Source organism: Hyperoodon ampullatus, assembly GCF_949752795.1.
Source record: "Hyperoodon ampullatus genome assembly, chromosome: 15".
Taxonomy (NCBI): Eukaryota; Metazoa; Chordata; class Mammalia; order Artiodactyla; family Ziphiidae; genus Hyperoodon; species Hyperoodon ampullatus.
This window is the reverse complement of record NC_136928.1, coordinates 40635476-40660392: the sequence shown is the minus strand read 5'-3', so window position 1 is coordinate 40660392 and position 24917 is coordinate 40635476. Positions and strand designations below refer to the sequence as shown.

At 36.9% G+C, this 24917-nt stretch overlaps 1 protein-coding gene across 3 annotated transcripts in view; it reads left to right on the top strand.

Moving 5' to 3' along the window:
- Positions 1-270: 270 nt before the first annotated feature.
- Positions 271-24917, top strand: part of VRK2 (VRK serine/threonine kinase 2) — a 99195-nt gene continuing 74548 nt past the window's right edge. For all 3 annotated transcript variants that reach the window (XM_079720924.1, XM_079720925.1, XM_079720923.1), the window contains exons 1-2: positions 271-372; positions 2512-2652. In XM_079720924.1, coding sequence (XP_079577050.1) covers positions 2517-2652 — 136 coding nt within the window. In that variant the 5' untranslated portion in view covers positions 271-372; positions 2512-2516. The remainder of the gene's footprint in view (positions 373-2511; positions 2653-24917) is intronic.

The window sequence follows — 24917 nt, the reverse complement described above, 5'->3', positions numbered from 1 at the left end:
AGAAGCGAGCTGTGTCGGGCGCGCGCTTCGCCGCGGGCCCAGGTGCAAGAAGTTAGTTTGGCCCCTTCCGCGGACCGCGCCGGCTCCGGGCCCGCCTCCCCGCGGGATTGGAGGCCCGCGGCCCCGCCCGGCCCTGCTAGGCCGGCGGGAGGCGTCGCGCGGTTTGGCGGCGGGGACGCGGAGGGCCTGGTTAACCTCTTCTCGTCCCCGGTTCCTGGGGGTCGCGTCGGGACCCCACACTTCCGCGCCCCGCTCTCCGCCTGCCCGCCCCGCGTGGCGCCCCAGCCTGGGGAGGAGCTGCGGTCGGAGAGAGACGCCGGGGCCTCCAGGCCGCGCCCCAGCCCCGGACGGGCAGCGGTACCTGCTTTCGCGGTTGGTCCTGACTTTTTTCTAACTCAGTGCGTGAACCTGGCGCCCCTTCAACTCCCGTTCGCCCAGAGGGTGGGGCGGAGGAGTGAGGCGGGCAAGGAGATTGGGTTTCTCTTTTCGTCGGTCTAGAGGGAGGTTGAGTCGGGAAGTGAGTCTCCAGACGCCGGCGAGCTTCGGGTGGTTCGGGCAGGCCGGGCGTGGGGGTGTCCTGGGCCGACGAGCGGGCACAGGCGGGCGGTGGGCCGCGCTGCCCCGCCCCTGCCTCCGCTCTCACGGTCCTCCGCCATGGCCGCCCCAAGCCCAGTCTTGGCTCGGGTTCAGGCCTCTGGGTAGCGGTTTCTCCCCGGAAACTCGTGTTGAGCACTTTTCATCGCAGCTCTGGGAGGGGACCCCAAAGCAGCAGGGACGTCTGTGTCGGTACTGGCCTTGAGAGGAGGCTGGCGCTTCCTCCTGTGAACTTGGACTCCGCATCCATGCCCAGAATGCGCATTGTATAGTCAGTCACCTTTCAGGTCTCAAGTTCTGATGCCACAGAGTTGCCCCCAAACTGTTTGTCTTCTTTATACTGATTGAGAATTTATGCCCTGCTGAAAAGTTGTTCTCTGTAGACTTTAGGTTTTAAATCAGCAAATAAATGTTGGGCCCCAGTACATAAAGTACTGGTCAGTATATATATAAAGTACTGGTTAAAACTTTTCCTGTTTTGGGCATCGTTCATTTAAATTCCTGGCTTCCCTTGTGTTCGCGTTAGGAAGAGGACAGGTGAATATTGTTAAAGATTTCTGCTGTGTTCCTTTGCTCTACCTGGGGTGTTGCTGCTGAGTAAAAGATAGGGCGTTGATTAAAGTAAGTGAAGCAGGGAAAACCTACTAAAAGGAACAGAAACCTTCTCATTCCGAACATGGATAGCGTATACAATGAAAACTTTACTTTCATTTCAAAAGCACTCACCAGTTTTAAAAAATTCTTTGGAAATACTTAGAGGATGGCAGTTACTTTCACAGTTAGTTTCAGGCCTGTATGCTGTGTGTGTGTGTTTTTCCCGAAGAACTTTTCTCTTCCGACTCAAAAATCTCTGGTGCAATTCACTAACCTGTGTACAATTAAAATTAATTGGGTAAAGTTGTATGGCTATACTATGGAGTCCATACTTTTGTTGTTGGCAGTACTGTATTAATCTCTAAGACAGGGCAGTTTTCACTGGTGAGGGTGGGGAAGGGACAGGATATAGAGGAACAGAAAGAAGCTGAAAGAGTAGTGTGCCAGCCCTAAAACTGCACAGTGGCCTCGTGCTCAGCTTAGCTATACATCCATGAAAACCCAGTGCTTCGCTCATTTAACAGATATTTACTGAGTACCTACTCTGTGTCAGTTGCTGGGCTTGGTAATGATGTACATTGCCGTCGTCCATGTTTTCCCAGTCAAAAGCTGTATTTTCTTTCCTAGTGACTGAAAACCTCATCTTTGACACTTAGCATTCTCAATGAAAGGACTATTTTCATATATATGAAATTTATTTTCTTTTTGTAATTGGAGATTGTTAACTCATTTCTTAAGGTGTATTCTGCACTGTTAATAGGTTTTTCTTTTGTTTTTTGTTTTTTTTTTTTTTTTTTGCGGTATGCGGGTCTCTCCCTGTTGTGGCCTCTCCCGTTGCGGAGCACAGGCTCCGGACGTGCAGGCTCAGCGGCCATGGCTCACGGGCCCAGCCGCTCCGCGGCATGTGGGATCTTCCCGGACCGGGGCACGAACCCGTGTCCCCTGTTTTGGCAGGCGGACTCTCAACCACTGCGCCACCAGGGAAGCCCCAGGGAAGCCCCTGTTAATAGGTATTTTGACTGCCTAACTGAATTTCGGAAATGTTAAGTGAGGTTCAGCAGGTTTGTTTGTTTGTTTTTTTAAAGGAAGGTTTGTTTGTTTTTTAACATCAATGCCTCTTAGATTTCAATATTGTAATGTTGGTGAATCTCCAATTTGAATAAAATGTGTGGGCTTTCCTAAGCCCAGTTGACTTCAGAATCCTAATTTCTGGGAACCTGGGAAAGTGCCCCATAGAAGACATTTTAAGAAATGTATTTTAACTGGAGTTTTCTTTGTTGTTGTTTTTATTTTTAATCACTATTTCACCCCTTCTGCCAACAGAAGTGATGCCACCAAGAAGAAAAGAGAAATACAGACTTCCTGTTCCACTTCCAGAAGGCAAGGTCCTGGATGATATGGAAGGAAAACAGTGGGTGCTGGGCAAGATGATTGGCTCTGGAGGATTTGGTTTGATATATTTAGGTAAAGTATAAATCACCAAATATTCTTATATATGTGACTATAACTGTGATTTCTTAATAATATTTTGAAAATTGAAACTTTGAAATAAGATATAATCCATAAATGTACTTTTCTAAGTAGTATGAAGATAATGTTTAGTAGAATGTCTAGGTTCAAGACATGACTGACCCCAGTCCTTGTTGTCCATGTTTTTCTGAATGACTCTTAGAAGTCTTTTCAGAGCATAATTACACAGTCTGCCAGACAAAATGCTAATGTTCTTTTTTGAGAGTGTTTTCCTGGAAACATTGCTTTTTACAGCTCAGAGAATGCAACTGTATGAATACAAACACTTTCCATTTGTGAATCTTAATCATTAATATTTAAGTATTACAGGGTTCTGGTCATTTCTTAACTAGGCCTCACTGGAGAACTGGGCCTTCATACCTCAAGGCATCTATTGCGTGGAATGAATTAACTTCTGTACATCTAGAATGGTACTAGTTACATGCCATCTTGGGATAATTGGTTTTTTTTAATTAATTTATTTTTTATTTACTGTTTTTTATTTTTGGTTGCATTGGGTCTTTGTTGCTGTCCGCGGGCTTTCTCTAGTTGTGGCGAAGGGGGGCCACTCTTCGTTGCGGTGCACAGGGTTCTCATTGCTGTGGCTTCTCGTTGTGGAGCATGGGCTCTAGGAGCGCGGGCTTCAGTAGTTGTGGCACTCGGGCTAATAGTTGTGGCTCGTGGGCTCTAGAGTGCAGGCTCAGTAGTTGTGGCGCACGGGCTTAGTTCCTCCGCAGCATGTGGGATCTTCCCAGACCAGGGCTTGAACCCATGTCCCCTGCATTGGCAGGCAGATTCTTAACCACTGTGCCTCCAGGGAAGCCCCCATCTTGGGATAATTAAGAAAATAGACACTCATTTAGTTTTTGTGTTCTTTGGTACAGGTAAGGAACCTGAGTTGAGTATACTTTTACACTACGTTTAAAAATTTAAAAATTACACTGACTTTAAAAGGATTATTCAGGGCTACCTTGTATCTGTAGTTTAATGATCAAGAAATATCCATTACAAGATGAGATTTAATGAATAAAATAAGATAAATATTAGTGATTAAAAATGTGCTCTCAAGGAGCAGTTCTTCTAAATATATTGACTCATTATATGTGTGTCTGTAAGAATTTAAGAAGTTGGTAAAAAACCTTCATTGGAGGAATCTTGGGTTCCTCATTAAACATTTCAAAGTGTAGGGAAGGAAGGACTTTCCCTCTACCCTCTTAAGCTTGATACCTGGGTTTATGAAATAAACTGACAACAGGCAGATTAACAGGAGAAAAGGTATACAAATTTATTAATTTTTTTAATGTTACTTGCACAGTAATATCAGGAAAAAAAGTGAATAAATACCCTAAAACACGGTGAGATTTGAGAGCTTACACACTGTCTTAATAAGGGAAGGGGAGATACAGGCCACTTAAGGAACAGTAAATGATTTTTAGGAAAGATTAATAGCCCTTAGAAGAGTAGATGGGGGCTATGATAGTTTATAACAAAGTTTGGGATTATAACAAAGTTTGGGAGTGGTGTCAACTTCTCATCTCTTCTGTGATGAGTCAGTCTTTCCTGGTTAATGAAGCGCTCCTGGAGGGAATTTAAAACAGTGGAGTTTTTTTTTTTTTTTTTGGAGGCTCTGTCTTTAGGCAAATAAAGGGAGTTCAGAGGAAGCCTCTCCCTACATTTGCTATTTTTCAAATGCCTTTAGTTCAAAATAATCCTTATGCCGAAGAGGCATATTTTAGGGTGGCATATTCTGCCACCCTTCTCACACAAACATGTTTCATGGATCATGAAGGATAAAGCTTCTCTTCTGATAAAATTAAGATTGTAGTTTTGAACAAATGGATGAAATTCAGTCAATAAGTAACTTAGTAATCACCTGAGTGTCTAATCTAGTTGGAAAGATAAGACCAACACAAAATTATTGTATGGGTTAAATAAAGAACAGCTTTCGCATTGAAAGGATTTGAACTTTCTTGAAAAATGCTATGATTCTAAGTACTAGATTGGGTGACATAGACAGCACTGTTCAATAGAAATGTAATACAAGCCATGTACGTAAAGTAAAATTTTCTAGGAGCCACATTAAAAAAAAAGTAAAAAGAAACAAGTGAAATTTATTTAAATAATATGTATTATTAAATACAATATATCTAAAGTATTATAATTCCAACATGTTATCAATATTAAAAAAAGGAAATATTTCACTTTTTAGTTAAAGTCTTTAAAATCCAGGATGTGTCTAGTCATATTTCAGGTGGTCAATAGCTACGTATAGGTAGTGGCTACCACATTGGATGGTGCAGATAAAGACCCTGAGAGTACTTGGGGTCTACACAGAATAGAATTCTTTATAGAATAAGTGTTGGTTGAGACTCTGAATTAGTGAATTCTCTCGTATGTCAGAGAGTAAGGATCTCTAGTACATTGTCTTGACTCAAGGTCAGAGAAATGGAGTTGAATAAATTATTTCTGATGTGGCTGAGCTATAGCCTTGGATTGCACAGCTTATCAGTTACACTTTCAGTTTTCTAATGTTTGAATTATTTGAGTAATTTCAGAGAACTACAGAAAAGCATTGATTGTGATGGTCTTATTTCTTTTCTCTTTTTTAGATGTACATATTATATGTGTTAATATGTATTTAAATTTAAGTGCATGTTTAAAGTTAAATTATATGTCTATACACATACATATATGTATGTGTACATATATGTGTATACATACTCACTACTTGTGTGGTTCCTGTTGTGAAAAAGGAATTTATTTGCTTAGGCATGTGATTTATTTGTCCCTATTTAAATACAGAAAAATCTTTGCTTCTTTCAGTCCAAGTACTGCACATATATTTTTACTTATTTTTTTCTCAGTAAGGTTTATTTTGCAACAATTTTCAAGGTTTCATATGTTATGAAATACCCCCTACTATCTGAATTTCAGAACCTGGATCCTGGAAATATAAGCAAGTGCACACGTTGGGGGAAGGACTTTAAAGAAATGTTTAGCTGTTTTGAGGAAAAGTCTCCATACTTCAGAATATATAATAAAGCTGTGTGTTCCAAGTGTTGTTATTGTTCTATCAAAAGTGGCATTCATAAATCATAAAATCAGCTCTTCAGTGAGATGCCTTCAGCAACAACTTCATTAAAATTAGCTTTTACTTATTTTCAAAGCTAAGCAAATCCATATGAAATTATATCATGTTTTTGCATTTTACCATGGTTCTCATCACTTCCTGTATATAAATGAAGAAGTAGGTAAATTCAGGTTTCCTTAATACCTTTGTGTCCAGTTTCTTTTTAAGCATCATATTTGCCAGATATACTCTTTCAGCAGACACTTCATCAGCATTTGTTACCAAAGGCTGAGAAGAAGCTAACCGCTGTGTCTAACTCATTGTGTGTGTACAACTGTCCTCAAGCTTTGAGATCAATATCCAAGGCCTTTTCAGTAGTCAGAAAGAAGGAAAGGGGAAGGGGCAGAAATATTTTATATTTACTCTTGACTTGGAGAAATAATGTGCCTGTAGCATTAATAGAAATAGTAATAAGAGGGAAAAGAAAGGTCTGAATACAAGACAAAGTTCTTTCTTTGTATATGAAAAGAGAGGAGGGGAAAAGGGAGAATGGAAACTGGTTTAGGGGGTGGAAAAAATTGCTGTTATTTTGGGATCAAATAAGTGAAAAAAATTTCTAAAACTTCAGGAGAGAGAACTAAGAGTTTGAATTCTACTTTAGTGCTAGGTATAACATAGAACCAAGCAAACTAAGGGAGAATTGCACGAATAAAAGCATGGGCTTTGGTGTTAGGCAAATTTGGGTTGAATTTGACTGAGCCTTTTGCAAACTTGAGTGACTTTCACCTATTCACGAGTCTTTGTTTCTATTCTGTATGATAGGGGTAATAATAACAGTGATGATTAAATAAGATAAGGTTTTTAAAGAACTTGGAACTCGATAAGCAATTCAATGTAATTTATTTATTTATTTAGAATTTCCCATTCTCAGTGATAGTTGAACTCTAAATTCAGTGTCTGTTACCGCAGGAGATTAGGATGGTGACAAAGACATCTACTGGAGAGTTTTTCCATTTGTCCTGCCATGGACTGTGATTGATTTAGCTACTAAATGTGGTAAAACTAAGAACATAAGAGAATGTCAGTGGAATGACATTTTACTTACCAACCTCTATCTATTTTTCCCACTAAAATTTACAATAGTAGCCATGATGACATAGTGAAAAGTTCTCATTTAAGCTGTTATCTTATGTTTCAGATATGAAAGATACCGTGTTTCAGAAATTAGTCAAAAATCTAGAAAAACAGAATTACAGGTAATAAACTTCAGCCAAATTCTTCAAGTACTCATGAAGTCTTATATTAGTACAAATAGAAATGATTTATCTGTGTAAGTTTTAGTTAGCACTAAAGTTTAGTCAAGCACAGACTAGATGTTCAACAGTTATTTGCCTGAGAGATGGAGATAGATTGGGCTGCTTAATCCACACAAGCCAGTTGCTTTATTCTCTTCCATAATTATAGATGTTACCCTTAACTCCAGCCTGTAATCTTAGAGATGTACTCTTAGTCACAAGAAAAACTGAGACAAATTAACTCTCATGATGTCATCTAAAAAAATCTCTATATGCTTTATTGGCAATAAATCAATAGCATTATCTTTTCTAAATAATATGTTATTATAACTAAAATTAGCTCTCTTGAAGCATTAAGATCAATCATTTATTCATGGATAAATGTTTAGACTTCAAGTGACTGCCATGCGTTTTTTGGGTAATCCTCTCAGATCAGCTCAATTTTGCTCTTTAGAAACAGAAGAAATCTTTTTTTTGGGGGGGGGTGGTAGGACAGGGAGAAGAGGATAGGATGACTAGGAGTTTTAGAAATTATCAAAGTTTAACTCACGTATTTTATTGATGAAGAAACAGACTTCTATTTATGAAGAAATAGAAAAGATTATTTATACATGTATGGTTTTTACTTATTGTACTTTCTAGTAAGCTGGAATGGATTGATTTTTAAGGTATGCAGAGTAGTGTTCAGAAGAGCCTAATGATAATGCTAGCAACAAAGTAGAGTTACTGAAACATATACTGCTTCATTATATATTGCTGTGTTAAATGTTATTTTGGCAGTGTTTTATAGAGAAGGCTTTGAGATAAGCAATTAGTCTTATCTGATACAGTGCTTACTAGGAACCACAATTGTTACTAGGAAATTTTGCAGATGATACTGTGTGGGTGAAAAGAAGGAAATAAATATGAAATAAGGATAACTTGTACTAGAAACTGTAGTATATAAGATAAATTAGTTCTCAGGTGAAGGTGTAAGAGGTAATAGGCGATATAATCTCAACAGAAGAAGAGATCACTTGGGATTTTGTGAGTTTAATAAACTTGATATACCTTTCACAAGAATACTTAAAGTCCCTCGAAGTTGTATTTTAATTTTGTATGTGCTGTCCATCGGCTATTAATTTTGAGTTTTAAAAGAGTGTTCATTTACTTATCAGTTAAGAAATCTAAGTATCTGCAAAAGTTTGGATTCTTTGTATAAAAAGAGAGTGTTCTTCTAAGGCTTACTTAGCCTTTTCTTGCCTCTTTCATTTTTGTAAGTGTCTGATCTTCTTTTTAACATATTTTATATTGTGGGTCTTCAGTTTCAACATTTCTACTCTCAAACTCTTTTGTCCTAAGGGAAGATTTACAAACTGCTCTGTTCTTCAATGATTTATATATTATGTCTCTTCCACTGCACCTGTTACTATCTTATAACTGTACAATGGTCAAGGTTTTTAAATTTGAAACCTGTTTGCTATAGGGAAATGTCTTCTTCATGAAATGAGTTCACCTCTATTGCCACACAATAAAAAAACTCCCAGCTTTCGGGATCTTCTGGCTTCCTTATGAAATAAGGATAGACTTTTGCTTCTGAAGTGTTTTAGGGTTTTTTTTTTTTTCTTTAGATATGGAAGAAGAGTAGGAAGTATGGTCCTTCTTTTAAGAAACAGGAATATCTATGTTTATAAAATAAATGAAAAGAAAATTAAGAAACTCTAAAGCTCTAAATGGGAGAATTCACTAGAAATTAGCTATTTGGATGATGAAAATTTGTCCACCATCCACATTTAACAATGATTCAAAGTTTTGTGGATCTTATACTGCTTACATAGTTTTGCAGTTAGTGGTCCTTCAGAAAGTTTGTCCCTTATAACTCCATTATGTGAACTGAGTACGCTATGCAGTATTCTATGTGAAAGTGTATTTTAGGAGGAAAGACACAAAACGCAGCAATTATTTCAAGAAAATTGTTGAAGATTTCCATTGTTTCTTTTAAAGAGGTGGACTTCATTTAGTCAGGTAGACTTTTCTTTAACATCTCCAATCAAGTAATACTTGAGGAAAAAGGTTCCGTAGAAAGACATCTATTGAAGGCCAGAAACATCTACAGATGCAATGTGATCTCAGGCAATGAAGCATGTGGCCCTTCATTGGCATTATATGATAACAGGAGGATCTTCTGGCAGAAGAGCTGACTTTTGCTGAGTTCTGCATGCTGCCCCTCCAAACCCATCTTTGATTGGCACCTATGCCCTATTGAAACTGGCATCACACCTTCTGAATGGGCACAGTGCCAGCCTAGCAGATGGGTATGGGCAAAAGCATGCCAGAAACCCAGTATGTGCATCAAGTTTAAGTATCAGGGGCCCAAACTCCCATCCAGGGATATAAAAACTGCAGTCTGTTGAGAGCTTTTTGTGCTTAAGGTTAAAGGACATGCCATTTCTACTCCAGCTTCGAGGTTGATTAATTTCGAAAGTCAAACAGGAGCTCCTGTGGCTGTGTCAGGCAAAATTCTGTCTTTGGTGAATGAGAATTACTACTTCATGTAGGGAAGAGAAAGTATTGTAATGAAGTGTCCAATGAGAGTTAGTCTCCCGCAAGGGTCTCCAGCACTTAAGCAGCATGCATTCAGTGGAGATGAATATTTCTGTTCTCCAGCAGAGCCAGGTGCATTCAAAGCCAGATCTTCAACCTGCTGCAGTAAAGAACCCTAAATTTAGAAAGGGCAGGTAAAGTTTGGAACTCCTTGGTGGCAGCTCTCACCCTGAGCTGATGAGGCTTCACAAAAGTATATAAAGGAGATGAAGGAAAAACTAAATAAAAAACCTTCAGATTACTTCAGCCTGAAACAGACAGATCTTTAACAAACCAAGGGGAAAAGTTTAGTCCCTTCTCCTCAATGCAGAAATTCTTCTGAATTTTATATCAATAAAAAGTTAGTTTACCAAAATGTTAGAACCAACTTAATGCATAAGTAACAAAGCTTCCTATTCTAACATTTATTTCATTGCATGTCTATCATGTATATAAACTTCACTTCTTGAATAATGGATTTTGCATAAAATTGAGTTCTAAATATCATATTCCTTATGATCGTCTCACACCAGCTACAGAACTGGGCAAAAAAAAAAAAAAAGGGCATCATTCCTTGTGATCACTTTAATCATTTCCCCTAAATGCTCTTAAATTTACAAGAATGCCTGTAAGACCAGCTGTGGCCAAGAGAAGCTTTTTCATAATCACCTTATAGCCATTGCTTTTTCTTTTCCACTGTGTAAACTTTATCTATGGAGCAGATTCCATGAGACCATTGTGAATACTTCAACGTATTCAAAACATATAACTGCCACAAATTAAACTACTAAAACTAAAGCTGGTGCATTGTAACTGCCAAGTAAAACTGGCACGTCCCTCTGTCAGACTGCGGGAGAGTATGCCATACAGTCCTCAGAAAACACAATTCATCCAGAAGCACTCTTGTCACTTGCTCTGATATTAAACCAGAGAAAGTGACATTAATTAAAGAAGTGACGTGAGCCAACAAAGGCAATGAAATTCTAAGCTTTGGCTCATGTGCAGACCTTACTCCGACTTGCTCTGCTTAGGTATTGTGGCCATTTCTGAAGAGGAGTGTGGCTACTTCCCTTCTCCTCCTCCTTTCATCTTTCCATTCTGAAGCATCATTTTCAAGCAACTAAAATTTCATACCCAGGGTTGCACTAGCCAGTTGGTACACTGGTAGTCATTGCAGGGTTTCCCAGAATAGTCATGTGGTGGCATGTGATGCATTTACTGCACTTGGTAACTGCAGGAGATGAACAACAACTAGAGACAGAAGAGAGTTGGTCTTACAAAAAGGCAAGCAGCAGCCTAATCGAGTAGGGTACCTAGATTCGGTAGACCGGGAGCTAGGGGAGTCTGTTGCTAGGATCGCTGGTGGAAACGAATGATGGCTGGTAGGCCTTATGAAAATTCTAACATGCTAACGAGCCGAGCAGGGGAGTAGCCACAACTTTTCTCACTCTCTCTTTGTTCCTTCCTGTAGTGTGCTCTTTCTCAGTGCTTATCTTGTTTCATATGATTGCCATTTGTATACTGTTTACCGTCCATCAACACTAGATTATAAACTCCTTGCAGGTATTCTCTCAGAGTGCTTAGACAAGGCCTTGCATACAATAGCTTAAAAAAAAAAGATTGGTTAAATTAACTCGAAAACTAGTCTGTTCAGGAAAAATAATTTTCCTAACAATTAGGTGATCTGAGATGAAATTTTGTTCTCTATATACTATAACATGCAGCATGTGCGTAAGGCACTGTCCTTTTAGATGTAGAGACATTGTTTTGTATATTTTGGGGAATTCGAGGGGAAAGAAGTTTCTGTTCATTCTCTTTCCAAGTATGTTTTTTAAATACAAGAAGCCATGTACTTAATCCATAGATTATAGGATTTATTGGGGAAAGTCTACTTTGCTAATGCCTAGTGCAGAGAGAGTTAAAAAAAAGAAAAGGACATTATATTCAGACTAAATAGTTTTGTGTTTAGAATGAAACAGTTCTACTGAGTAGCACTTAATTGAAGTAGACCTAATAGCAAGTATAAACTTTTGTGGAGGGAATAGATGGGGTTTAATGTTAAATGGATTGACTTATAGGCATGTAACATGCATAAGAAATCCACTTTTCAAAGGATATAAAGACAACTTTAGCAGAAAATAAATTATTGGAATTTCTTTTAATCCAAGTGAATGAAAGGTTTGATTAAGAGTTTTGTACATAGTCAGAAGCTTTTGTTATAGTTTCTGGGCATGGGTGTTTGAGATCAGGAATTTTCTATCTATGTAATTAGTCGTGAGGTTTAATGTACATTTTTCATATCAGGCAGACAATGGCTTCAAAGAGACAGCAGCACTGCAAAGGAGCAAGAAAAGAAGGCCAAAGTTGACATACACAGAGGCAAAACAGTGTAGGAAAAATCAACACGTTTTGCAAAATCAATCATTGAAAATGTGTCAGTGTTCAGGAGACTGTCTTTAATTTGCAATCCAAGTGAAAAAGAGTATTTAAATATGAGAGGCAGTATTATTGAGCCCAGCATGCCTGCTACCACTTGTTTGACTAGCTCAGAATAGAACACTGAGAGGCAAGGGCTCAAAGTTAAATGAACATTTATACATTTTAAAATCAAATGAAAGATTCAGAGTATATTCATGAATTAAAATTTTTTTCAGAACCCTAAATTTAATCAGCTGGAATTACTTTTAAAGTGTCATTCTATTTAACTTTTGGGAATGATGAATTTGCCTTTTAATAGGGATGCTGTATTTTATCATGTAGATGAAACAAACTGTCTTTTGTTAATTATTCCCCAGAGACACTGGCCATTTTTCTCTCCTATGCTTAGTGTGGAGTAAAGGCAGCTTCCCGCAAATTTATATCAAGCAAGAGCAATCAGAAGCTACAACATGTGTGAAAGAGGCTCATGGAGGGCATAGTGTCCATTGTAGGTGTTCTGAGTGCTACCTAACGAAGTTCTTAGAGGTAATGTTACCAAAGCCTCACTATGGAGGCTATGAACATAGGACATAGAACAGTAAAAAGGAATGAAAGCAAGAATCTCCGGTAAAGTGTAGCAGATGAGTCAAGTGTGTCTGGGGCATACTGCTAGGGATGGTTCTTGAAATCTTTTTTAGACAATCATCATCATCATCATCAACTGCTGCTAAAATGTTTTACTTACTGTGTGCCATGCTCTGTGTTAAATGCTTTATATGCATTATTTCATTTAATCCTCTCAGCAGCTTGATAAGGGAGTTATTGAGGCCTAGGAATGGTAAGCAATTTGTCTCTATGCTATAGTTTTAATAATTGCCTCCATCTACATTTGAACTCAGGTTTCTTTGCTCTCCTGATTGATGTCCTTTGTCAAAGAACACTTTGAATTTATTACTAGCCAGAGAAAATAGTGGCAAATGACATGCTTGTGACATGCTCATTTCTAAAATAACAGTGAAATATCTAATTGATAGTATTGGCAGCTAATGTAAGAAATATGTTAGTGATGATGCTGATAATGGTGTCATTTTCATTCAGATTGACAACGTGAGGTGTAGATCATCCGTGATACGTTTTTAATATTAAGTTCACAAAATCTTTGAAAGACCATCTGATATTTATAGCAAATCTAATGTTAAGAACTAGAAAAAATACATACACTAAAAAATGTACTATACCTAGATCAAACAATATTTTTATGAAAAAAAGTGAGAATAGTCAACAGTGCACACAAACTGATGATAAAGATTTGGTAGGTTTTTCTGCTTTTTAAAAAATGAGTAAATTTGTTTAGTTTATAGGGATTTTATGCATTTGTTTTAAGGCTAATAACCAACAGAAGATCAGAAGAAGCCTCTAAATCCCTATGATACAATTTTAATAAGCATCATGTAAAAATATTTTTACGGATATTGAATTATTTTTGACCATGTCTTTTTTCATTGGATAATAATTTTTTAAAATTAATTAATTAATTTTTTGGCTGCATTAGGTCTTCATTGCTGCATGGGCTTTCTCTAGTCGTGGTGAGCGGGGACTACTCTGTTCCGGTGCGTAGGCTTCTCATTGCAGTGGCTTCCCTTTGTTGCAGAGCATGGGCTCTAGGTGTGCGGGCTTCAGTAGTTGTGGCACACAGCCTCAGTAGTTGTGGCTCGTGGGCTCTAGAGCGCAGGCTCAGTATCTGTGGTGCACGAGCTTAATTGCTCTGCGGCATGTGGGATCTTCCCGGACCAGGGTTCGAACCCATGTCCCCTGCATTGGCAGGCGGATTCTTAACCCCTGTGCCACCAGTGAGGTCCTGGATAATAATTTAAAGATACACTATTTAGAAAACTAGGTCTTTTTAAGAGTAAAATAAACAAAAATAAATACTTGGATAAGTGAAATCTTGATAAAGAATATGTTTCTTTATAGAATTTGTTCAGATGCCAAAATATTTTATATATAATAGAAGTATAGTTTTTGAAAAAGTATTCAGTTTTGCCAAGATATTATTACACAACAGTAATTTATTATGTACCTATAGATGATTTTATGAAAAAAATTATAACATTTCATGAAGAGGCAAATCTTTAAGTGTTTTTAATGGAGATAGTTATTAGATATTGCAAAGCTAGTTTTTATGCTATGATACTTTTTTCTTGGGAGTATATACATAGCAAGGAAAAGAATGAACAAAATATATTACATTAGAATACATGTTATTGAGCGCTTATGGTGATATACAGTTATTAATTTCAGTTTCTGGAGAATGTGAAGAAAAATGCTGTTCATTATACTTGATCTTGTTTCTACTAAAAGATCATGTGTTACAATTCTAACATATATCTCCAGTGTCATATGTGAGTATTACAATTGGGCCTGAAGTATTAGTTATGTAAACCTTCTGTCTTATAAAGTGTTAGGAGGGTGGTAGAAGGAAAAGTAGTAAAACCCACTAAAAAATCTCCACACACTACACTTCAAGACAAATGAAAAGAAAGCAAAACAAAGTGGCGTACCTAATAGACCATTTTTGCTGTGTGATGGAAAGGGGAAGAAAAACATTGTAAGACTTCTATAATATCAGAATTTCTACTTCAGCAGAAAGATTTTGACCAAGTACAGATGTTCTGAAGTTAACTAGTTTAATGTAAATGGAATGCATTATGGAATCTGTGTTAAAAATAAGAGGTCTTTATTCGGGGGAGGACTTTTAAGTTCTTTCTGACCCTGAAAATCTGTGAGATCCTGAAAGATGGTGAGAGATATTGAAACAGGGATAGAGGCTTTAAGGAAAGAATTGACCCAGCTGAGCAAAGAATTAGCTATACTACTAATGAGCAAGCAAAATAAATCTAAGGCACAGAAAAATGATGTAAAGAGAACATCAAGAAGAAAAAGTAATGGTTCTGTTATCTTTTTATGTAGTATATTTTTGGATAATAAGAACATTACATGAAAAGGTAAAGACTTTCAAAACAGAGACCATAATGAAAGATATAAGAAAGATTTCCCTTATTTGAAACTTAATTTCAGCATGAATATTAGGAAGTGTTTCAAAAAGAATGAGTGTGGAGCCAAAGTTCTTACATAGTGGCTTTTTAAGCTTGAAATGCAGAATGTATAATATCATTTCAGGGAGGGAGTTCAGGAACTACTTCAGCCCTTAATTAACTCATAGACTAACAATAGAATAACTTCATAATAGCTAAAAGAAATATGGCTATCATTCCAGTACACTATCTGGCCAAACAGAATGCCTCTTAAGAGAGAAGGAAACATTTGAGGACTTAGGAAATCTGAAATCATTTTATAACAGATTACCACAAAGATAAAGTAGACTTGAAAGTATATAAGTGAAAAAGACTTCCAAGAAATAAATGAATTACAAAAAGATTTGATGACACAAAGTAAAAAGTTTAGTAAAAACTGGACTTATGAATATAATTTTATAATGCAATTCACATTTCTAAAGTAGATTAAAGACCTGTGGTTAGGAAATACAGGGTTAAGAGTTAAACAGAAAAGTTGGTACATATCAACTGTTCAAGCAAGCTCGAAATGTTTAGTTAATAATAATAATAATGAAAACATCTGAATTAGAGTATATCAGTGTGAAGAGTGTTTAAGAAATAGATAAATGGATTGAAAGATAGTCTATTATAAGATAACATATGTAATATGTACCACAACCAGTAAGTAATCGCTGAAGGAGAGCAAAAAAGAATAACAATAATATAAATTTACAGAGTGTTGTATTATAATTCAGTTGCCAATTACTACATTAGATAAAAACTGTCTGAAATCCCCTATTAAAGAATGTCATTGACAAAAACCCCGTAATCACTTGCCAAAAGAGAAATACCTAATACAATAAAATATAAAGACACTAAAAGATCAAGTTTCTTCATGCATGTGTAAGCAAAGAGTAAGATAAGCATTTTTTAAATTGTTTTATATTCCGTAGTAAAAATTATTAAGAGAACTAAACAAGGACATTATGTAATGGCAAAAGGTTAATAAAGCCAAGTGAAAATGTAATCATAGAATCCAATATGACCAGAATGCTACTGTTCGTTTTTCTTAGAGAAGAAAGAAAATCTAGCAGGTGTTCAATAAGAACATGTTACAAATGTAACTAGAGGTATTATAAACAGTCAGGAAATGACAGATCAATCACCAGTAGGTCTTCACACTGGTCTTTATGGAACCCAGGTATACAGGTGAAAGGAGTAGGGGCTGTGGTTCACTCCACCCATGTTTCAACCGGAGCATTTCTGCTTTGATCTGTTCTGTGTATCAGGCTGCCAAGAAACACCCCATTACTAAAAAAGTGGAAGATAACTGATTATGCTACAATAATTAATAAGCTCCAGAGTTGAATATGCAGTTAATAAGAAATGATTTATACTTGGAGGGGACTTAACAGCATTATAGAGAATAAGGTCTTTCTTCCCCAACTGTACAAGAACTCATTTTAAAAATTGTGCGTGGTGATTTATTAGTAGTAAATGTAAAGAAAAATCAGAATTTTTATATGTCATAGTCTTGGAACCCAAGGGTGGAAATAAATACCAATATTGTCTTGCTTGTTTTGTTTTTATGACCTGCATTCTATCTCAAGATTCTAGGTATTCAAATAGTGTTTAATTTAAGTTCACCTCCCCCTTGATGCCTACTGTTTTCCTTTTTGCATTTTCTGCCAAAGTTGTATATCGTGTGTTTGTTTTCAATAATATTTTGCCTCTCTTTTGTCAGAGACAAAATTTTGGAGAATTTTTTTTTTTTTTTTGAGGTACGCGGGCCTCTCACTGCTGTGGCCTCTCCCGTTGCGGAGCACAGGCTCCGGGCGCACAGGCTCAGCGGCCATGGCTCACGGGCCCAGCCGCTCCGCGGCATGTGGGATCCTCCCAGACCGGGACACGAACCCGAGTCCCCTGCATCGGCAGGCGGACTCGCAACCACTGCGCCACCAGGGAAGCCCAGAATTGACATTTTTAATGTTGAGTCTTCAATCCGCAAGTAGAGCATCTCTCTCCATTTCTTTAGGTCCTTGATTTCTTTCATCAGCATTTTGGCTTCTGGCATATTGGTCCTGTACATGTACTTTTAGGTATATATGTAAGTTTTTCTCTTTTTCTTTTTAAAATTTTGATGCTATTAAACATGGTGTTGCTTTTGTAATTTTGGTTTCCAATGGTACATTATTAGTATATAAAAACACAGTTGATTTTTTTTTTTTTTTTTTTTTTGCAGTACGCGGGCCTCTCACTGTTGTGGCCTCTCCCGTTGCGGAGCACAGGCTCCGCACGCGCAGGCTCAGCGGCCATGGCTCACGGGCGCAGCCGCTCCGCGGCATATGGGATCTTCCCGGACCGGGGCACGAACCCGTGTCCCCTGCATCGGCAGGTGGACTCTCAACCACTGCGCCACCAGGGAAGCCCAATACAGTTGATTTTTGCTTGTTGACTATACGTCCCATCGTCTTGGTAAATTTACTTATTAGTCCTAGGATTTTTTTTTTTTCAGATTCTTTGGAATTTTCTATATAGATAATCTTGTCATCTGCAAGTAGGAATCACTTTATTTCTTCCTTTCGAATCTGTGTACTTTTTATTTGTTTCCTGACTCCTTGCACTGGCTAGGACTTCCAGCACTTTATTGAGTAGGAATGGTGAGAGTGGACGTCCTTGACTGTTCCCAGTTTAAGGGAGAAAGCATTCAGCCTCTCATCACTTAGTATAATGTTAGCTATAGGTTGTTTGTAGTATTCTTTTTCAAATTGAGGAAGCACTCCTTACTATACTGAGAGTTTTTATCCTGAATGGGTGTCGAATTTTGTCAAATACTTTTTCTGTATCAATTGATAGGATCATTTGGTTTTTCTTTTTTAGATTCTTAATATGGTGGAGGACATTGATTTCTTTTTTTTTCTTTTGCATCAACATTATGAGGGGAGGATATTGGTCTATAGTTTTCTTTTTCTGCTTTCTTTTTTTTCCCCCCTACTGTCTTTGTTTGGTTTTGGTTTTGGTTTTGGTTTTAGGGTACTGCTGGTTTCATAAAATGAGTTGTGAATTATTCCCTCCTTTTTTGCTTTCCGGAAGTGAATATATAGAATTGATGTTACTTGTTTTTCATGTGTTTTGTAGAATTCTACAGTGAAGCCATCTGGGGTTAGAGATACCTTTTTCCAAAGGATGTTTGTTTGTTTGTTTGTTTGTTTAGAACTTGATTTCACCTGGGACTTGTTTGGTTATTTGCTTCATATCAGGTAACTTTTAGTAGTTTGTGAATTTTAAGCAATTGTTCCATTCCATCTAAGTTGTCAAATTTCTATGTATAGAGTTGTTCATAGTATTAGTTTATTATACTTTTAATGTTAACAGTTTCTATAGTGATACTCCTTTTTCATTCCTGATATGGATCATTTTTCTCTTTTTTTGCTTTTCTTTTTTGTCAGTCTTGACATGGGTTTGTAAATTTTATTGATCATTTCAAAGAAACAGCTCTTGGTTTTGTGGATTTACTGTATTTTTCTGTTTTCGATCTCACCAATTTGTGTTTTTTTCTTTTTTGTCTCCTTCCTTCCATTTGTTTTGGGTTTAGTTTGCCCTTTTCTTCCCCTAATTCCCTTAGGTGGAAACTTACTTATTTGAATCTTTCTTCTTTTGTAGTATAAGTGTTCAATGCTAAATTTGTTTCTAAGTCCTCCTCTGACAGAATCCCACACATTCTGATATGTTTTAGTTGTCATATATTACATCTATATTAACTTAAATTCCCCCAGACCATATTATAATTTTTGCTTTAACCATCAAACACATTTTAACTGAAGGAAAGTGTAATCCATTACATTTTCCCAATGTTTACCATTTTTTTCTCTTCTTTTATTCCTGATAGTTCACATTTCCTTGTATGATTTTCTTTTCTTTTCTGAATATCTTTCTTTAGCAATTCTTATATAGCAGATCTGCTGGCTATGGCTACTCTTAGTTATTCTTCACTTGAGAATGTCTTTATTTAGCTTTAATTCCAGAAGGATATTTTTGCTGGATATTGGATTGACTGTTCTTTTTAGCACTTCAAACATGTTGTGACTCTTCCCTCTGGTCTTCAGGGTTTCTGATGAGAAATCCACAGTGATTTGAGTCATTTTACCCTGTAGTTAATTTATTTTTTACTGTAGCGCCTTTCAAGATTTTTCTTTGTTTTCGCTTTCAGTAGTTTGATTATATGTGTCTGGGCATTGATTTCTTTGAGTTTATCCCCATGGGGATTCACTGAACTGTGGGTTTATGTATATATAAAATTTGGGACATTTCAGCCATTATTTATCAAATACTTTTTCAGCACCACACTCTTACCTCTCTACCTCTGGAACTCCAATATCATGAGTGTTAAATGTTTTGTTATTGCCTACAGGATCCTGAGACTCTGTTCAATTTTTCCATACTCTATCTTGCTGTTTTTCAGGTTGGATACATTTTTATTGATCCATCCTAAAGTTCAGTGACTCTTTCATGTATCATCTCTATAATCATATTGAGCCCAATCATGAATTAAAAAAAATTTTTTTTGGTCATTGTATTTTTCATTTCCAAAAGTGTCATTTAACTTTTTCTTTGTATATTCTATGTCTTTGATGCATTGTCTGTCTTTCCATTTGTTCCAAAAGTGTTTGCCTTTATTTGCTGGAACATTTTTGTAATAGTTGCTTTGAAGTCTTTATCAGATAGTTCCAAAATCTGTATAATTTTGGCATTGATGTCTTGAATTAGTGTGGTGATTTTGTTACAATTTATTAACTAAAGTCCATAGTTTACATTAGGGTTCACTTATATAGTACAGTTTTTTTTTTTTTTTTGCGGTATGCGGGCCTCTCACTGTTGTGGCCTCTCCCGTTGTGGAGCACAGGCTCCGGACGAGCAGGTTCAGCGACCGTGGCTCATGGGTCCAGCCGCTCCACGGCATGTGGGATCTTCCCAGACCGGGGCACAAACCCGTGTCCCCTGCATCGGCAGGCGGATTCTCAACCACTGCGCCACCAGGGAAGCCCTATAGTACAGTTTTATGGGTTTTGACCAATGCATGATGTCATGTATCCACCATTATAGTGTCATACAGAGTAGTTTCACTGCCCTAAGTTTCTCCTGTGTACCACCTATTTATCCCTCTGCCTCCTGTTCCAGAATGGCATACAGCTGGAATCATACATTATGGAGTCATTTCAAACAGGCTTTTGTTTCCTTTGGGTACACCCAGAAGTGGAATTGCTAGATCACATGGTAGTTCTAGTTTTAATTTCCTGAAGAACCTCCATATTGTTTTCCGTAGTGGTTATACCAGTTTATATTCCTACCAATAGTGTACAAAGCGTTTCCTTTTCTCCACATCCTCACCAGCATTTGTTACTTCTTGTCTATTTGATAATAGCCCTGCTAACAGGTGTGAGGTAATATTCACTGTGGTTTAATTTGCATTTCTCTGATGATTGGTGATGGTGAGCACTGTTTCATGCACCTGTGGCCATTTGAATGTCTTCTTTGGAAAAAAATCTATAAGAGTCTTTGGCCATTTTAAAATTCGGTTATTTATTTATTTTTTGCTATTGAGTTGTATGATCCTAGTAAGTATATTTTGATATTGGATATGTGGTTTGCGAATATTTTCTCTCATTCCATAGGTTGCCTTCTCATTTTGTTGATGGTTTCCTTTACTGTGCAGAAATTTTTAGTTTTTCAGTTAGTCCCACTTATGTATTTTTGCTTTTATTGCCTTTGTTTTTGGTGTTAAATCCAAAACAGTCATTACCAAGACAGATATGAAGGAGCCAACCCCCTGTATTTTCTTCTGGATCTTTTATGGTTTTAGGTCTTACACTCAAGTCTTCAAATCCATTCTGAGTTGATTTTTGTGTACAGTATAACGTAAGGGTCCAGTTTAATTCTTTTGCATGTGGCTATCTAGTGTTCCCAGCACCATTTATTGAAGAGCCTGTCCTTTCTACATTGTATATTCTTGACTCCTTTGTCAAAAATTAATTGACCATGAATTATTTCTGGACTCTCTATTCTGTACCATTGATTTACACTTCTGTTTTTATGCCAATACCATACTGTTTTGATTATTATAGCTTTGTAATACAGTTTGAAATCAGAGAGTGTGATGCCTCCTGCTTTGTTCTTCTTGCTTAGTATACTTTGCCTATTCAGGGTCTTTTGTAGTTCCATACAAATTTTAGGATTTTTAAGAAATTTCTGTGAAAAATGCCACTGGAATTTTGGTAGGAATTACATTGAATCTGTAGATTGCCCTGGGTAGTCTGAATGTTTTAACACTGTTGATTCTTCTGATCCATGAGCACATAATATCTTCCCATTTATTGTGTCCTCTGCATTTCTTTCATCAATGTTTTCAGGTCTGTGGTGTACAGATCTTTCTCATCCTTGGTTAAATTTATTACTAAGTAATGGATTCTTTTTGATGGTACTATAAGTGGGATTGTTTTCTGAATTTTTCTTTCTGATACCTCATCATTAGTGTATGGAAACACAGTTGATTCTTGTATATTGATTTTGTATCCTGGAGTCTTAAGGATTTTCTCTATAGAATGTCATCTACAAACAGAGATAATTTTACATTCTTTCTTCCCAATTCGGATGCCTTTTATTTCTTTTTATTCCCTGATTTCTCTGGCTAGGACTTCCAGTACTATGTTGAATAAAAGTGGTGAGAGTGGGCATCCTTGTCTTGTTCCTGATCTTAAAGGAAAAGCTTTCAGCTTTTCACTTTTGGGTGTGATGTTGGATGTGGGCTTTGCATAATTAGCCTTTATTATGTTGAGGTATGTTCCTTCTATACCCAGTTTTTGAGAGTTTTTTGATCATGACAGCATTTTGAATTTTGTCAGATGCTTTTTCCGCATCTATTGAGATGATCATATGATTTTTATCCTTCATTTTGTTAATGTAGTTTATCACGTTAATTGATTTGCATATGTTGAACCATCTTTGCATCCCAAAATAAATCCCACTTGATCGTGGTGTATGATCCTTTAATGTACTGTTGAATTCAGTTTGCTAATTATTTGTTGAGTATTTTTGCATGTATCTTCATCAGGGATATTGGTATGTAATTTTCTTTTCTAGTAGTGTCTTTGACTTGATCTTTTCAATTGTCTTTCTAGTCTCTGTTTATTTCCATTCTGATCTTTATTTCCTTTTTCTACTAATTTTGAGCTTCCTTTTTTCTTTTTCTAGTTCCTTGATATGTAAAGTTAGAATATATATTGGAGTTTTCTTTTTTCTTAGTGTAGATGTTTATTGTTATAAAATTCCTTCTTAAAACTGTTTTTGCTGTAACCCATAAGTAGTGATATGTTATGTTTCCATTTTCATTTGTCTCAAGTTATTTCTTGATTTTTAAAAATTTCTTCTTTGAACCATTGGTTGTTCAAGAGTGTATTGTTCAATCTCCACAAATTTATGCATTTTCCAGGTTTTCTCTTGTAATCGATATCTAGTTTTTGTACCATTGTGGTCAGAAAAGATACTTGATATGATTTCAGTTTCTTAAATTTGTTAGGACTTGCTTTGTCACCTAGCATGATTTATCCTAAAAAAACGTTCCATGTGTGCTTGAGAAGAATGTATTCTGCTGCTTTTGATGGACTATTCTATATATATTAGGTCCCTCTTATGTAACGTGTAGTTTACATCCATTATTTCCTCACTGATTTTCTATCTGGATGATCTGTCCATTGTTGAAAGCAGTGTATTGAAGCCCTGTACTATTATTCTATTGCAGACTATTTCCTCCTTCAGATCTATTAATATTTGCTTTATATATTTAGGTGCACCTATCTTGGGTCCATAGATATTTACAATTGTCATATCCTTTTGATGAATGGATCCCTTTATCATTATATAATGATCCTCATTGTCTTTTATTTATCTTTTTATTTTTTTCTTTTTATTTATTTATTTTTTTTAATTTTATTTATTTACTTTTGGCTGTGTTGGGTCTTCGTTTCTGTGCGAGGGCTTTCTCTAGTTGTGGCAAGCGGGGGCCACTCTTCATCGCGGTGCGCGGGCCTCTCACTATCGCGGCCTCTCTTGTTGCGGAGCACAGGTTCCGGACGCGCAGGCTCAGTAGTTCTGGCTCACGGGCCTAGTTGCTCCGCGGCATGTGGGATCTTCCCGGACAGGGGCACGAACCCGTGTCCCCTGCATCGCCAAGCAGATTCTCAACCACTGCGCCACCAGGGAAGCCCTATTTATCTTTTTAAATGAATTTTTATTGTAGTAGAGTTGCTTTACAATGTTACATTAGTTTCTGCTGAACAGCAAAATGAATCGGCTATACGTATACATATATCCCCTCTTTTTTGGATTTCCTTCCATTTAGGTCACCACAGAGCATTGAGTAGAGTTCCCTGTGCCATACAGTAGGTTCTCATTAGTTATCTATTTTACACATAGTATCAATAGTGTATATATGTCAATCCCAGTCTCCCAATTCCTTCCACACCCTCCCTTTCCCCCTTGGTATCCATACATTTGTTCTCCATATGTCTGTGTCTCTATTTCTGCTTTGCAAATAAGATCATCTATACCATTTTTCTACATTCCAAATATATGCATTAATATACGATATTTTTCTCTTTCTGACTTACTTCACTCTGTGTGATAGTCTCTAGGTCCATCCACCTCATTACAAATAACTCAATTTCGTTCCTTTTTATGGCTGAGTAATATTCCATTGTATATATGTGCCACATCTTCTTTATCCATTCATCTGTCGATGGACACTTAGGTTGCTTCCATGTCCTGGCTATTGTAAATAGTGCTGCAGTGAACATTGGGGTGCATGTGTCTTTTTGAATTATGGTTTTCACGATATATGCCCAGTAGTGGAATTGCTGGGTCATGTCTCTTGTTACAGTTTTTGGTTTAAAGTATATTTTATCTGAGATAAGTGTAGCTTTCCCTACTTTCTTTTGGTTTCCATTTACATAGGACATCTTTTTCCATCCCTTCACTTTCAATCTTGTGTGTCTTTGAAGCGGAAACCAATCTCTTTTAGATGTCATATAGTTGGATCTTATTCTTTTTATCCATTTAACCACCCCGTCTTTTGGCAAACTTAGTCTATTTACATTTAAAGTAATTGTTGATAGGTGTGAACATACTGTTGCCATTTTGGTAATTGTTTTCTGGTTGATTTGTAGTTCCTTTTTTTCTTTCTTTTTCTCTTGCTCTCCTCCTTTATGATTTGATGATTTTTTCATAATGATGTGCATTGATTTCTTTATCACTTGTTTATCTGAAGTTTTTGTTTTTGGAATTACCATAAAGCTTGCATGAAGCATCTTATGCTTGTAACAGGCTGTTTTAAGCTGATAACTTAACTTTGAGTACCTAAAAAGCTCTACATTTTTATGCTCCCCCTCCACACGTTTTATGTTTTTGTTGTCAAAATTTACATGTTTTTGTCCCATGTATTCATTAACAAATTATAATATAGTTTTTTCTAATACTTTTGTTTTTTAACCTTTATACTAGAGTTGTAAATGATTTACCCGCTACAATATTAGTATATTCTAAATTTAACTGTATTTGCCAGCTAGTTTTATACTTTTATATATTTTCATTTTAATAATTGGTATCCTTTTGTTTCAGCTTAAGGACTCCCTCATTTAGCTAGTTTCTGAATCTCTTTCAGAGGGAGTCGCTAGGTTTGTGGCTGTATATTCGGTGGAGGGAAGTGCAGGAGCCTACTATGTCACCACTTTGGGTACTCAGTTTTCTTAAAATGAAAATTTTAAAGAT